We start from the raw sequence: 14,655 nt of genomic DNA, 5'->3' as shown, positions 1-14,655 counted from the left end.
TGATTCTTGGGATATGTATACCAATTACGGGTAATGTGATTGAGAGTTTTTGGGATGGTCATGATGGTTTCTAATAGAAAAGAAAGAATATGATACAAATTCAATTCGAGCTTTCACATAATGATGATTCACAAGAATGAGAAGAAAGAAAGTAGATGAAATTCGAGTGATTACAAAAAGAAGAGAGGAGAAAATAAAACTTACGATTTGTCTTAATGGGAACAACCTATTTTTCAAAGAATGATAATCTGATTTGATATCTTGTTGATATCTCGCCGGGTTGAGCATATGAGCATGCCAACACATTATGATTGGTAAACTTGGTAATTCCTCTAATTCTTCCAATTCCATCCCTCTTTCCTTCCTTTCCCTCTCAACACCCATTCGATCCAGCCCATTTCTATCTCTAGTTGTGCCGTTCACATCTTCATTTACCTTCCTCAATTCCTTATCTCTTGCTATTGACTGTCCTTCCACTGACTCCTGAGAGACAACATCTCCATCCCCTCCATCCTGGATATTTTCTAGTGGCCTAACGTTATGGCCAGATCGAGTCCGATCGTTCGACCCGAGATTGGATGGATTATCGACATCTTGAGATAAGTTCTGTTGAGTTGATCCAGATGGGACAGTGGTCAAGATCGGATGTTCCGATGAGAGAAAAGGAAGTATTTCTTTGATCCAATGAACGTACTCTTCAGCTGCTCGATCACATAAGGTTGACCATGAAGACGGAGGGATTTCTTCTCTGATCGTATGAAAAGCGGAGAGGATAGTTAAATGATCTTTGACTGTTTATCAGGTACAGTCCATCCTTATTAAACGCCTAGTCATAGTTTTAAGTTGACGGAAATAGGTTTGGAAATTCACTAGGAGAAGGGTGATATGGTTTTTTTTTTGATATCTCGTAGGACAGAAAAGATTTCACTTGGAGGGTAATGAATATTACTCGTACTGTTTGCGCTGATAATGTGAGATAATGGAGATGAGTCAATTGGTCGAGTAGGTGAGGTACCAAGATGGAATGAGAGTAGTGAGGAGTATGGAGCATGAAACAAGATGAAGATGTGGAAGAGATGAGGATGAGTAGTGAATAGTACGGACCTTGTTGTAGATTTACCAAAGGTGATATCTTCTTGTTCCCAACTATTATCTCTTTGGGTAAACCAGTAGAAGTATCATATGATTTAAAAGGTAAATCTAATATCGATTTGTCTTTTCGTCTCTTCCCAAATACATTCAATTTCATCTTTCACCGTCTGGTCTGTCACACTGGTCCCCGCCTTGTATTTATGTGTTCTATAAACGATCGGTTTTGGGAGTTGAGCTGGTCGGTAGGCCAGAAGTTGATCTTGTTTCACCTCTGTTTCACCACTAGGTAGACGTTAGAAGAAACAACAGGAGATGGATACAAGTTAGAAGTCAGTATAAGAATGATGAAGATGCATCGTGTTTCGCTGTGTAGGGAAGGGGCGAAACGGTTCCCAAAGGATGGAATGACGTCTTTGAGAACATATCACCTTCTCCCGTAAGTTGTCGTGGAGGAAGCATGGCCACAGACCACACATAGAGTCATATCAATACAAATATCATATATATATGCATGTTTGTTGATGCATGTTAGATTGATGTATATTGCATAGTACCAGTTCACGAGCATGTACTGCTTTCAACCAAATCACTCAAACAGACGTCTCACCCTCAACATACATTCGCTCTTGTCTAGTGGCAGCTTCCAAACCCAACCGACGTTCGTTGAGAACATACTTTATCCTAGCCATGGATTTCCGACACTGACATGAGTATGGTTCATTCCCTTCTCATATTGTTGGACCGGGCGTGGAGTCATGTGAGGGGAGATCTGAAGAGATGAAGTTGAGTTGTGATTCTTTGAAAGGAGAGATGGGACAGGAGGTGATAGACAATTGGAGTAGGGGAAGGCTGAAAAGTGGAGAGAAGCAGGTGGGTGTGGGTTAGGAAAAGGTAGAAAGCGGAAAGCGGAAGGAAGTAGAAGAGAAGCAGGGAGGAGAAGAGTAATAAGAAGGGAAGAACACAAAGACATGAAAAATCAAATAAAAGATAAACTCACCCTAAACCCTCTAACCCTCAACAACTCTCTACCTTCATGTACAACCCTCAACCGTCTGAACTCTTCTCTTTGAGTGGCGAGAAGATTACGTTCTCTCAACAAGATATACCAAAGTGTATGTAAGTCGGCAAATGACATTTGACGTAATTCGTTCGCTGTCCATGACCGACCTGATGTCAGTGGATGTGTTGGGAGTGGTGATTCGACCATTCATTTCCTTGACACTCCGCTGTTCATTTGGCCATTGAACCGTACAGCGGAGCAGTAACATCATGTGAATGTTCGAAACGGGAAGTCTTTTGTGGACAAAGTAATGAAAACATAGCAACAGTGAAAGTGGCATTGGTGGTGGTAGCATTGGTGATGGTAGCATTGGTGATGGTGGAAGAGGAGGATGTGGTAATGGTGATGGAAGAGACATCGCAAGACGAAGAGACCTCGCAAGGTGAGGAGAGAAACCCCCAAAAAAAAAACAAGAAGAGAGAGAGAGAAGGGAGTGGTGAATCTGCGAAGACCAAACGAAAAGAACTCACCACTTTTCAATTGAGCTTCCTTATCACTCTCAACAACTTCCAAACTACCCATATCAACAGGACCTTCTAAACCTTGAGGTAATTCAATTCTAGCGGATAATGGTACTCTAAGAAAAGACCATAAAGGATGAGGTTTTTTATTACCTATTTCTTCTTTTTCCATTTCAACCCATTCTGGTGGTGGTGGATAAACAGGAGGTTCTTGTATACCTGATGGTAGAGTGACTGGATGAATACGTGGTGGTCTAATAAGGATCGGACGACCTTTCGGTGTGAATTTAGGACGATGGGTTATGGTCGGTGATGTTTCTTCTGGTTTTGTTGGGTCGTTTTCTGTTGATGTCATGATGAGTGGTTTGGTTCCACCGTTGCTACCATTACCATTACCAGAGGAAGAAGCGTTTGGGGTTTGGGAATTGTCCGTGGAGTTGGATGAACCCGTTGAGTTGGTCGCAGGGGGGGAAGAATTCCAGGAAGAGGGAGATGAAGAAGAGGGAGATGAGGAGATGGAAGAAGAGGAAGAGGAAGGAGAAGAAGAAGAAGAAGAAGGATGAGAAGGATGTAAATCAATCATAACACCCTCTCCACCAGAAATAGGTAAATGATTTTCAGGTATATGATGTCCATGAATAGTAGGAGAAGTAGTAGTAGTTGATCCACCTCCAATACCAGGATGAGGTATTTGTCTATTTCCTGAATGTGTGGAACGAGATGACAAGGACTGGATTGTAGTCGGATAGGAGAGGAAAGCTTTGGGATGATACGTTGGATGTTGGAGGACTTTAAGATGAAGTAAAGAAGGGATTGAATGGAATGTCCGACGTAAGTTGGGTCTGAACATTTTGAAGTTTTTCCTTTACCAAGTTCGACCCCTTTTCCTTGAATAGGTGACTTCTTGGAAAGAAGTCAAGTGGAGAATCTATGAGTTCGGGTGTTGTGGCTCAGATGTTGAAGGTTGTCCCTTGTGAGTCGTTGGGTGTTGAATGTTGGATAATGCTTGATGTCGATGTTACATATAGTAGCTAGTAGCATGTTGAAGTGCTAAGTACGTTTCCGCCAACATTTCGGGAGAAATTGATTAAATATATTCAAAAAACATATTCGCATGAAATCGCATGCACTATAAGATAAACATCTAAGTACAATAATCCCACAAAGATCAAAACGATTATCCCTCCAACAGCCTGATGATTCTAATCAATAATCATGGGACTCATCATTGGTCCTTCTGTTCCTTCTTGTTGAGCTTTCATCTTTTCTTGGAATTTAATTTGTTGAGGTAATCCCCATAATGAAGTTCTATTCTCGGGATTGCCTGAATATCAGTTCGGTTCCTATACTCTTTTCTATCTTCTCTCTCTTCTTTATTCGTCTAGAGATCCAGTGCTACATTACAAAGATTCTCTTCGAGTCTGGAAGTGAGAGGTTGAGTGGTCATTGATTTGGTAGAATGAGGATAGAGGGGAGATGGGAGGAGAAAAAAGGGTAAAACTCACGATGCGCTTCAACTAAACCTTTACCAAAGTTACTCATACATATACAACCATAAATAAACGTCACGATCTATATCTCAGCTCAATCTTCAAACACTGCGGAGATAGCTCACGAGGATGATGATGGAGAAAATTGCTATTAGTCAGCATTGTAACACCTCACTTTCATGACTCGATTCCTAGATGAATGAATGTGGTAGGTGAAAGCCAGCGTGGACGATGTAGTTGCATAAACGAGGAATATTTATCACAGAGATTCAGAACGAGTTATGGGCGGACGATTGGAGAGAGGCAAAGTATGCGATAGCTCACAAAACATGGCCAAGGTAACCCGGGTGTTGACGTACAACCACGAGGTTCGAGGAAGGAACATAGAAGCTAGTTTGTATCTGCTCATGAGTGAGGTTCGACGAGAGGAGACCTTTCCATCACACCGGCGATAGTGACTTCAACAAATGCGAGTACGATGTACGAAGAAGAGTGGTAGACACTATCGACACCAGAAGAGTTTACGCACGACCCGGAAACGGCGAGAGATGTGAGAGTAAGCAATGATGATACGCACACGAAATATCCCAGACCAACAATCATGACTCCCAAACTCAACCCCATTATCCTATTCATCAGCTTGACACTACCCGAGACACGACCGATTACTGACGGCTTATTCTCCGCTCTCAAAGCCCACCCACAGGCCAGCATCAAGATGGGTACCACAGGTAAAGCTATGATAGTCAAGACGCTGATCATCAGTTGAGGGATGGCAGAGGATGGAGGAGCTCACAATTCAGGAGTGTTTCGATGTATGCCTCTGGTGTCGAGGATGAGGTACTGCCGTCAGCACAGATTATGCGAATTTGGTTGCGATCAGATGTTCATCGCGCCGTCAAATATGTTCTGCTGATCGACAACACACCGTTGACCAAGAAAAGCAAAACCGAGGTCTGTTCGAGAGATGAAGGGGAGTGATCAGAGAGTGCAATAGCGTAGGTAGGTTAGACGATGTCCATGTTTGAGGAAGGGAATCGGATGAGAGGAGGTGGACGGGATTTTGATGAGGGCACAGGGGAAGTAAAACGCAACTCACGGCAATGCAAAAGGCCATAGCGAAGAATAACAACAATTTCAACAAGCTGATCAACGTCTGGTACTCTCTGTGCATCCCTGGTGGTCAATCACTGTCCAGTTGAATGAAGAAGTCCTCAGATGATGGCTCCAAATGATGGAAGCTAGCGCCTGACATCTGAAGCTATCACTTGATAGGTAAAGTCGAGTTTCCAAGAATGACAACCAGATATCAAGGAGTACGAAAGTGATTGACGAGGTGATGTTGAGAAGACAGTGAACATTTGTAAAAACAGAAAATTACTCACTCTTCATCCTCGGTGAAGCTCCAACGAGGTGGAACACCGCCCACCCGAACTGAACATGTAATCTCCTGATCAAAGCGGCAAAAGCAATGGTGGATAATCCCAGGACGATAGGTGTCACAATGAAGAGTTTTCGTAGTAAGTTGAAGAACGAGTGTGGACCTGTGCATCTCTTTATCATCAGTGGTTGATCCTGTTTAGCATTATGGCGATACGATCACCGTCGTCATGGTTACGCATAAAGTGATCGATTATCTTATCTCTTCCCGTATCTATTTCCCTTCGCCCTTAGATCTTGCGTCATTCCTCACGATCTCACCATGCAAGGTGGGAATGGGAGATTTGTGATTGAGAAGAGGAAAGATGTCCGAAACTCACTTGATATGACCCACAAGCGTCTTGTGGTGCTGAGTCGAGGGCGTCTTTAGTCTGCGGTATCTGTAAGATTGAATAGACTAATATACAGACGTTGAAGAAGAGATGTAAGCATAGCTATCAAGTCAGTATAGTCAACGAAGGAAAAGATGGGACTGACTTGTACTATATTCCTCCCTCTCAATCCATCAAAGACGTAAAGGAGTGAAAATATCCTATCAAAGTGAGTTCCTTTCTTTTACCATCTGGAAGATTATACGCCCCTCAAGCGATCTATTCCATTGAGCTGAGCTGCGTGATGAAGTGCGGTAGACAGTTGGTCATTCGGGGAGTTTAAGACTTGATTCAGAGTACAACTTACTGAGCAAAGATGAAGACGGCAAGATATACAGGAACTGTCCTTGTCTTTGAATTTTGTTCTTTGATCGTAGCCTTTTTGTCAATCTGTAGATCCTTAACCTGGGCGAGATGAAGTCACCTCCACTAAACCGAAAACAGTGAACGCTATGCAGAAGACGACAAAGGCTTCAAAGGCGGCTATATGAATCAGCAACCATTAACCTTGGAAAGAGGTACTTAAGAAAGACAAACCTATAGCCATATAAATCTTTTCTGTACCAGTGGCCAAAGCGCGATAAGTACGTTTGACCCTAACTTCCTCTGGTTCCATCTCGAAATCTTCCACTCCTTCTGACACTGTCTCTGTGGGTTGACGTGAAGGGAGATGAGAGAGTTGATGATATGCGGGTGGAGGTGCAAAAGGAGTGGTGTAAAGATCTGTGAGTGCGTAAGAGGGCATCAGCAGACTTGTTCTTGAAAAGGAGAGTAAGGGGTTCGAGCGTGGCGTGTTGTGTCGGGGATAGGGGGATAGAATAGGGTCGATGAACAGACCGTTTGACCGCGTGCTAAGCGATAAAAGCAGTGAGGGACATCAATATAATGTAACGTGGGGTTGAGTTGTTAGTTGTGAGAGAGGAAAGGATGTACAGTATCTTCTTTGACTTGAATGATTAGCATGTCTCCTTCGCTTCTTTGTGTTCTTGTTCGCTCTTCATCTTTCGTGCACACAGCAAATGATCCTAACTTTGACACATCCCGTTTTACCTCCGGGATGGCCATGTGTTGTGTATGTGGGGGGTTCACATAGATACACGGAGTGGTATCACACAACAAGACATGTCTTATGCCACGTCAGAAAGAGTGGACAATTCCGGCCGTTGCCGACGTTTCTCCCCCTCTTTCAAACGACGACTTCTCCTATCTTCCAACTTGTCTCCCTTCTCAATCATACCCCCTTGACTAGACGAGATCAGAGACTCCACCAAGGGTGTGACACCACAAAGACTTCACAATACACACTCATCTCTCCAACCTCTCTTGAAACCACTCGAGAGTCTGCCCGCTGGTCTATCCTGCCTCGGTCATAAGCACAGCCTTCCCGACTTGATCTCTGTCGCTTTTGGGCAAAAGCCCATGCATCTCACCCTACAACATGTCTTACAATCATATGCTTCCTAAGAAAATCGATCTCAAACCGAAGAAACGTCACGGATTTCAAGCCGTTCTATTCCTTCTCGGTTGTCTCTTACCACCGCTTGGTAATTATCCCCGAGTTCAACTCCTTTACCTTTGTGCTGACTGTTTTTTTTAGCTGTGGCTGCGAGATTCGGCATAGGTTCTGATTTCTTTTTGAACTGCGTGAGTGAATCCATCCATCCCTATGGGCTTTGCTTATCATAACAGTTTTTGTGTATCTGTGGATGTACGTCGATGATCTCTCATTGTGTTCGTTGAACTGACTTTTGAGATATTCCTTCACATTTTCACAAGTGAGTCAACTGCCCTACTATCTAACTTGCACCACCTTTTTTTCTCTGTGCAAGTGATAGGACTACATGCGCTGGTTGAGGGGAAAATCACCGGTTCCAGCGTTCCAAAAGGGTGTGAATCAGACAAACGAAATTAGCCTCATACTGATCCCCCAGCTTTTACATTCAGAACATCCGGAATAAGTAAGTCGCCCACAGTATGATTTCTTCATCCTCTGACAGACAGTACAAACCGTGCTCGTACACCCAAATGGGCGATCAAATATGGTCTTGTGGACAACTCCGACCGTGACCGTCGTAAGCAGAAAAATCAATGGGCCGGCAAGTTTGAAGAAAGGAACTCTCATTCGGCTCTTGAGGGGCAGGAATTGGCGGAAGGAGAAGTAGGAGAGAATTATGATGCGGACGTTTTGGAAAATCCCGAGGCGAGAGCGAGGAAAGTGAACCAGGGTTTGTGGACAGGAGATGATGAATCTTATTATAATGAGGGTGAGTGATTTCCTGCTGTCAATTTTTGAATGATCGCCCGGGCGGCAGAGTGCTTTGAGAACTGTATTATAAATGATCGTCGTTGCTGATGGAACAGATCAAGCTCCTAATCAGAGAGAATGGCATTATCCTGCTAATTTCGCTGGAGCGGTAGGAGATGGACGTTCCAAGAGACGTGCCAAGAATGTAGGTAGTGGTGATCGATGGGATCGAACCGTTAGTTATTTTCTCATAAATATCCGACATGTTATATACTGCCTTCACTCACTTTCTGAGCGCTGGGGTCAAACTGTTCATGGATTAAGATATACTGTGGTGCCATGAAATAGAACGTGGACAGAGCTGACATATAGCGCGCGGCAAGAGGTGACAGACCTTCTTCTCTGTCCGACGTGGGGGAATCTACTTATCCACCTGTCGCTGCCGACGAAGACATTCCCGAGTGGGGAAGAGATTATGGATCAAAAGGTCGACGTAGCGCAAAGAATAAGAAGAAGCCGCAAGCAAAAGGACATGAGTGGGCGAATGGTGGACAATACGCTCCCGAGGGACAGCACGGAGGTGAGAATGGGATCGCGAGACAGACCAGTGGGTCCAGGAATGAAGTTCCGGCGGGTAATGGGAGGAAGGTGGATGTGAACTGGGATCATGAGTTTTGAGCGGGAGGGGGGGAAGAGATAAGAGTTGACGATGACGCCGACGATCAGTGGAGATTGGTCGACGTTCACTGACTTTATCTCGGTGTATTTTGATTCGGGAGTGAAGAAGGTGCGCGTATAGTTTATAGAGGTAAGTGAGGGAGGCGGATGATTGGGAGGGAAGCAGATCTGGATGAGGGCAGGGCTATTGGTGATGATGGTGTGAGATAGGTAGTATCGGGAAGGTTGAGCGATAGTCAAGATCCTTTTCCCATCTTATACCCTTGAAGAGGATATCATTTGTACTTGTATCTTATGATTATCTTGGAATGCACCTCGTAAGAGTATCCATCTGGTTTCTTCCTCTGGGTAATCATATCCTTGCATAAGATGTAAATATAGGGACGAAGTACAGTATAGATGATGAATGTTTGTCTGTACATATCTCTAATTCCACAGGACGTCTAAGCTTTAGCAACAACACGATGTGATGACCTGCAGACTACTTCCATCTCCATAGCTCCCGCATCCACCCTACCCCTTCATCTTGCGATCTTGCATGGACTCATTGTCATATTTCACTATAAACCACCTTAATACTTCTTGAAAAAGTAAGGAAAACATAGAAAAAAACCCAGCCGGCATTCGGACCGTAAACTCATTTCCTACGGAATAACATTCCAACGTGTTGATGTTGATCTTTTCACTACTCTAAAGCTTACTATTTCTTTCCACTTTCGTCCCATTTCCAAATATTTACTATCTCCGTTCCTTGCTGTACGCTCTACGCTCTACGCTGTGTAACAAATCATCACTCTTTTTCTTTTCTTTGTATCTTCTTCCATAGTTATCATACTTCCGGTCAATATCATCATCATCATCATCGCTTTCCCTCGTCCCATTCTTCGAATTCTTCGACGAAAGAAACACAATTTATCTTTTCTCACTTTTCATACTTTGTCTTTGTCCTCCTATCATTTTTCTCACATTAGTCTTGTGATTTGTGTGTTTTTCCCATATTTAAAACAAACTTTGGTCGACCCTTCGACGATCGACAAGAAAGAGAGAGTTGCTTTCGTCTACCTATCTATTCAAATTGACTTTGGTACATTCAACAATAATTGGTCGACAAGTTGTGGGACGTTAACTGGACAACTGGACGACTTGAAGTTATCATCACATCAAGACCCTTTGATCTTTTGGGGGACCTTTATCACTCGTGCTTTTAAGGGTCCACTCGTGTCGTTCTAGATTCACACGTTATTTCCTACAATACATCCCCCTTTCTAAGAATATATGTACAAGTAATTGGATACCTCGGTTCTTGACGACCATACTCTATCCTCATCTAGTCTTTACTTCATACACGACGTAACCTACGTTAAACGTACATATTCGACAACCCTGAATATTCGCTGTACATCGACGAACTAAGATTTCTAAGGAAACAAAGTTACAACTCTGGACAGAGAAGATACGAGGAATATTATACGACAAAGATCATCGTTGTTGAAACAAAAAATGTCAACGATGAACGAAGAAATATCACCTATAACACCTGTCAGGCCTACTATTCCACGATCTCAACCACCTAGACATTCTATCCAATCTGGACTTTCCAACCATTCACACTCTCATCCTCATCCTCAATCTCATTCCCACTCACAACCTCAATCTCAATCTCACTCCCAACAACAAAATTTGACTTCACCTTATCATGTCGATCATTCAGGTCCCTCTACCGATCGTCGTCTGACCGAAATACGTTCCACAACATTACAAAACCTATCCGAAAATGATTCAGATACGACAAATCATGAATCTACTTCTGGATCAACTTCAAATTCCAACACTTCAACAGAATATTTCGCACCTCGTTCACACGTCTCCAGTGCCACACTTCCCGGTAGTGATAATGAAATTGAGAAACCTACTTTTGGATTGAATGATGATGAAGATAAAGATAAAGAAGGATTTTCCAACAAACGTCAGGATATTCAAGAAGGTGAAAACTTCTTAAAGTTATCTCCTAGATTTCAAGGGATGAATCAAAAAGATGATAATGATAGATTTAGTGAAATGGAGATATCTGAACTTCCACGTCCTCCTCGAAGAGCGACATTAGCAACAGGGATGAGTACTGCTCATTCCGTTACTGGACATCTTGGTTTAGGTACTTCGGCTACTACTGGTCATTTAGGTCATTTGGGTGCTTCAGCCACCATGGGAAATCTAGGACATATGGGTCATTTGGGCACTTCGGCAACAATGGGGAATTTAGGACATATGACTCATCTGGGAAGTTCGACAACCTTTGGTAATCTAGGTCAATTGGGGATCATGGCCACCCCTCAAACAGGTGCTAGCAAGATGGCTGCAGCTGCTAAAAGGGGTCAAGCGGGTGTTTCTATGAACCCTATTTCGGGGAGTTATGAAGGTATGCCTGGAGTAAATGGGGGGACGGGAGGGTGGAGAGAAGAAGAAGAGGGACATCCTTTATCTGAGAAGAGTTTGAGAGCTAGGTGAGTTGTGGTTTCTGTTGGTCTTTATCATCTTATCATTGCTTAATATCTCTCGCGTTGATCCTGGGTTGGAATATGACAACCTAGTCCACGTATGAGAGCGGTTGAAAGTCCCACACAACACACCTCCAACTCCCACGTCCAATCATGTGCCTGTGCCGCTCCGTTGGCGATCATCCTCAGGAAAATCACGTATGTCTAGCATCTGAGACAACAAGCTGCGGTCTGTTTTTGCCAAGGGCTGGGTCTAGAAGAATGATGCCGTAGGCGAGATAAAATACGGGGAAGACTGACTTTACAGAGACTACCAAACCATTCTCGTACACAACCGTCTTTTCCACCTGCCAACTCGATGGCGTCTCCTTCGTCCATTAGGTCAAGGAGCTTACGGACTCGTCATCTCAGTCCAAGATACTTTATCGGGAGAACCTGTGGCGGTGAAATGTATCACGAGGGTTTTCGATAAAGTCATCCTCGCCAAAAGGGCTTTGAGAGAGATTACTTTGTTGAGACATTTTGCGGGACATGAGAATTTGACAGGGTGAGCTCGGTTTGTTCTTTTCGTGTTTTGCTCCCTATTTCAATGGTTGTCCAGGAGTGGAGGTTGTATGATCCCAGCCCGTCTCTTTGCTTTCACATGAATATAGTACAAGGGATGTTGTGTCTGACCACCAAACGGAGATCGTATGTCGGGTGGATGTCGTCATCTGCCTATGGATAAAGCATGACGGCTGGACATTCTACTCGATCTGTGAAAGCATTGCGGTTGAACATGTCGATTTGTCAATGAATATAGCATCAGGACTGATCAATCAGGTTGATAGATCTCGACAATGTGTGGGATGGGTATAATGAGATGTGAGTTCTTTTTGCGAAAAGTAGGAAGACGCTGAAGATTAGTTATCTCTATATGGAACCTATGGAAGGTATGTCATTCTCTCGATCCATCTCACTGTTCAAAGATCTCATTCCTTTCCCTACTTCTCATCACTCCGTCGTGCAGGTTGTAAACGGCTTGTACTCATGTTTCATGACACAATACATTATAACTGGGAGATAAGGGCGAAGTAAAGAAGCAGGACTGAACCTCAGCCGACCTGCATCAAATAGTCCGATCTGGTCAGGCTCTCAGTAACACTCATATCCAGTATTTTCTCTACCAACTATTGAGAGGGATGAAGGTATGTTGTTCAGCTTCTCCCTTAAGATCATCCTTTTCCCCTCTCTGACCTATCACTCTCAGGCATAATCAGCACCTTGACTTGTTGTGGACACGTACAACGTCGTATCTACATACGTGGCAGACGGATATCGCCCAGTAGACGAGGGATTTGACACGCAGTACATCCACACGGCCAACGTCATTCACCGGGACTTGAAACCTGGGAATTTGCTAGTGAACTCTGATTGCGAATTGAAGATTTGCGATTTTGGTCTTGCCCGGGGTTTTCGTCCGGTGAACGGGGAGACGGATCAGAATGAAGGGATGAGATTGACAGAGTGTGAGTCTGTTTGGGTATTTTCCTGTCCTTCTATGACATTTCTTTTCACACTTCATTCTATGCGGGATATTTTACATGATAAGTCAATTTGTTTGGGTGGATCTAGACGAAGTGTCCTTATCCTTTGAGATATCTGTCTGACAATGTGCTGTTCGTATCTGACATGCGACACTCGCAGATTGAAGGTGTCTGGATATACAGTCTAAGCAACTTGACAGATATTCATTTACGTGCTGTGTGAAGAAAGGGAATGATGGGGACAAAACTAATGACAGATGTCGCCACGAGATGGTATCGTGCTCCTGAGATTATGCTGTCCAACGAACGATATACTACAGCCAGTGCGTACATGACCCTCCCTTACTCAGCTGTCATATTCGGAAGATCGTCCTGATAGCTGATACGAAGTCGACGTCTGGTCCATAGGTTGTATCCTTGCGGAACTACTGGGTGGTAAGCCATTGTTCAAGGGGAAAGAGTGAGTTTTGTTTTCCGTTCTTGCTTCCTCCCATCCCGGCTTCTCCATTCTTCGCCAATCTTAAACCCTCCCCCCTCCGAACAGTCTGAAAGCTCTATTTCGAGAACGAGTCTATGATTGAACCTTAACACTCCTTCCCTGACCCCATACACTTCACCTCCTGCTATGTTATGATTTGAATGGCGTTTTTCCTTCATATAGTCTACCCCCGCTCTCAGTTCCGCCAGAGGTATGACAACTTGCGGTTAAGTTCAGTGCAGGAGCAAACATGCTGATGTGTAGTTATGTGGACCAGCTTAATCTCATCCTCGGCGTTCTTGGTACACCGGATGACGAGACTTTGAACAAAGTGGCGAGCGAAAAGGCAGCTGTGTATATACGTTCGTTGCCTTACACCCGTCCTGTTCCCCTGGACGAGGTCTTACCTGGTGCGGATTCCCAAGGTGAGTTACAAATTAACTTGCCGTCTCGTCATACCTCCCTGCTTACTCGTCTAACCATAATCTCCCCCACTCCCGAATGAGACCTCCCTATTGAACTTTTTTTTTACTCCAGCTCTTGACTCAATCCCGTTTCGTTGTCAAGGCCCCAACTCCTGTCTCCGTCAGGGTATCATATGATCATTCTGGAGAAGTTGAATAATTATGACCTCAACTCACCTTCAGCCCTTGACCTCCTCTCTCATTTCCTCACATTCGACCCTTCCAAACGAATAGACGTCACAACAGCTCTTTCTCATCCTTACATGGCACAATATCATGATCCAACAGACGAACCTTCTTGTCCAACATTTGAACATTGGGAACAAGTTGAATCACTTGATACATTACCTGAATTACGTGAAGCTATTTCTGAACAAATTCGTTTATTCCGAGAAGAAGTCAGATCAGTAGAATTTGATCCTGAACTCGATTCTGAAATTGAAACTCTATCCATATCTAATTCATTCTCCACATCTTTGATACCATCATTATCTTCTCTAAACAACATGAAAGGAGAAAAAGAAGATGTATCTCCGAAAAGTATTCGAATCGATAAACGTCATTCAACTCCTTTAACTCCTGATACGACATCAAGTTTTAATGAACATTCATCTGGTATATCATCAGGACCGGGAGGTTCAAATGTATCGATAGGAACTATAGGATCAAGTGGTATAAGAGTACCGAATAAAAGAAGAAGTTCAGGAATATCAATGTCACGTAGACCGACTTTTTTCTCACCTTTAATAGGTACATTGACATCATTACCAATGACAGCAGGAATAGAAATCTATCAAGTACAGTATACTTTTATAGGAAAAAAAGTAGACAAGTAGTGGTGTAGTTCCTGATGCT

At 43.6% G+C, this 14,655-nt stretch overlaps 4 protein-coding genes across 4 annotated transcripts; 2 read left to right on the top strand and 2 right to left on the bottom strand.

Annotated features, from left to right (window-relative positions):
- Positions 1–100: 100 nt before the first annotated feature.
- On the bottom strand, positions 101–3,463 carry TREMEDRAFT_58146 (uncharacterized protein; the record flags this gene model as incomplete). Its single annotated transcript, XM_007001095.1, has 7 exons — positions 101–110; positions 227–791; positions 1,105–1,215; positions 1,238–1,327; positions 1,700–1,793; positions 2,090–2,259; positions 2,623–3,463. 7 exons carry the CDS (start codon positions 3,461–3,463, stop codon positions 101–103), a joined length of 1,881 nt encoding a protein of 626 aa, XP_007001157.1.
- Positions 3,464–3,815: 352 nt separating this feature from the next.
- Positions 3,816–6,659, bottom strand: TREMEDRAFT_26650 (uncharacterized protein; the record flags this gene model as incomplete). The annotated part of the gene is made up of 14 exons (XM_007000721.1): positions 3,816–3,937; positions 4,119–4,185; positions 4,229–4,251; positions 4,428–4,504; positions 4,681–4,731; positions 4,777–4,857; positions 4,900–4,946; positions 5,203–5,279; positions 5,489–5,657; positions 5,864–5,977; positions 6,021–6,075; positions 6,222–6,292; positions 6,339–6,397; positions 6,452–6,659. The coding sequence occupies 14 exons, from the start codon at positions 6,657–6,659 to the stop codon at positions 3,816–3,818; spliced, it is 1,221 nt and encodes a 406-aa protein (XP_007000783.1).
- Positions 6,660–7,352: 693 nt separating this feature from the next.
- TREMEDRAFT_58144 (uncharacterized protein) lies at positions 7,353–8,837 on the top strand (the record flags this gene model as incomplete). The annotated part of the gene is made up of 8 exons (XM_007001094.1): positions 7,353–7,458; positions 7,512–7,558; positions 7,604–7,622; positions 7,668–7,689; positions 7,846–7,872; positions 7,916–8,178; positions 8,276–8,394; positions 8,532–8,837. The coding sequence occupies 8 exons, from the start codon at positions 7,353–7,355 to the stop codon at positions 8,835–8,837; spliced, it is 909 nt and encodes a 302-aa protein (XP_007001156.1).
- A 2,797-nt stretch (positions 8,838–11,634) lies between these two features.
- Positions 11,635–14,636, top strand: TREMEDRAFT_24574 (uncharacterized protein; the record flags this gene model as incomplete). Its single annotated transcript, XM_007000454.1, has 9 exons — positions 11,635–11,879; positions 12,155–12,196; positions 12,239–12,264; positions 12,431–12,519; positions 12,681–12,794; positions 13,088–13,181; positions 13,249–13,318; positions 13,601–13,761; positions 13,984–14,636. Coding segments are annotated over 9 exons (1,494 nt in total), but the record flags the coding sequence as incomplete, so codon positions are not given.
- Positions 14,637–14,655: the final 19 nt, after the last annotated feature.

This window comes from Tremella mesenterica (assembly GCF_000271645.1).
Source record: "Tremella mesenterica DSM 1558 unplaced genomic scaffold TREMEscaffold_1, whole genome shotgun sequence".
Classification (NCBI taxonomy): Eukaryota; Fungi; Basidiomycota; class Tremellomycetes; order Tremellales; family Tremellaceae; genus Tremella; species Tremella mesenterica.
This window is presented reverse-complemented; position numbering and strand designations above follow the sequence as displayed.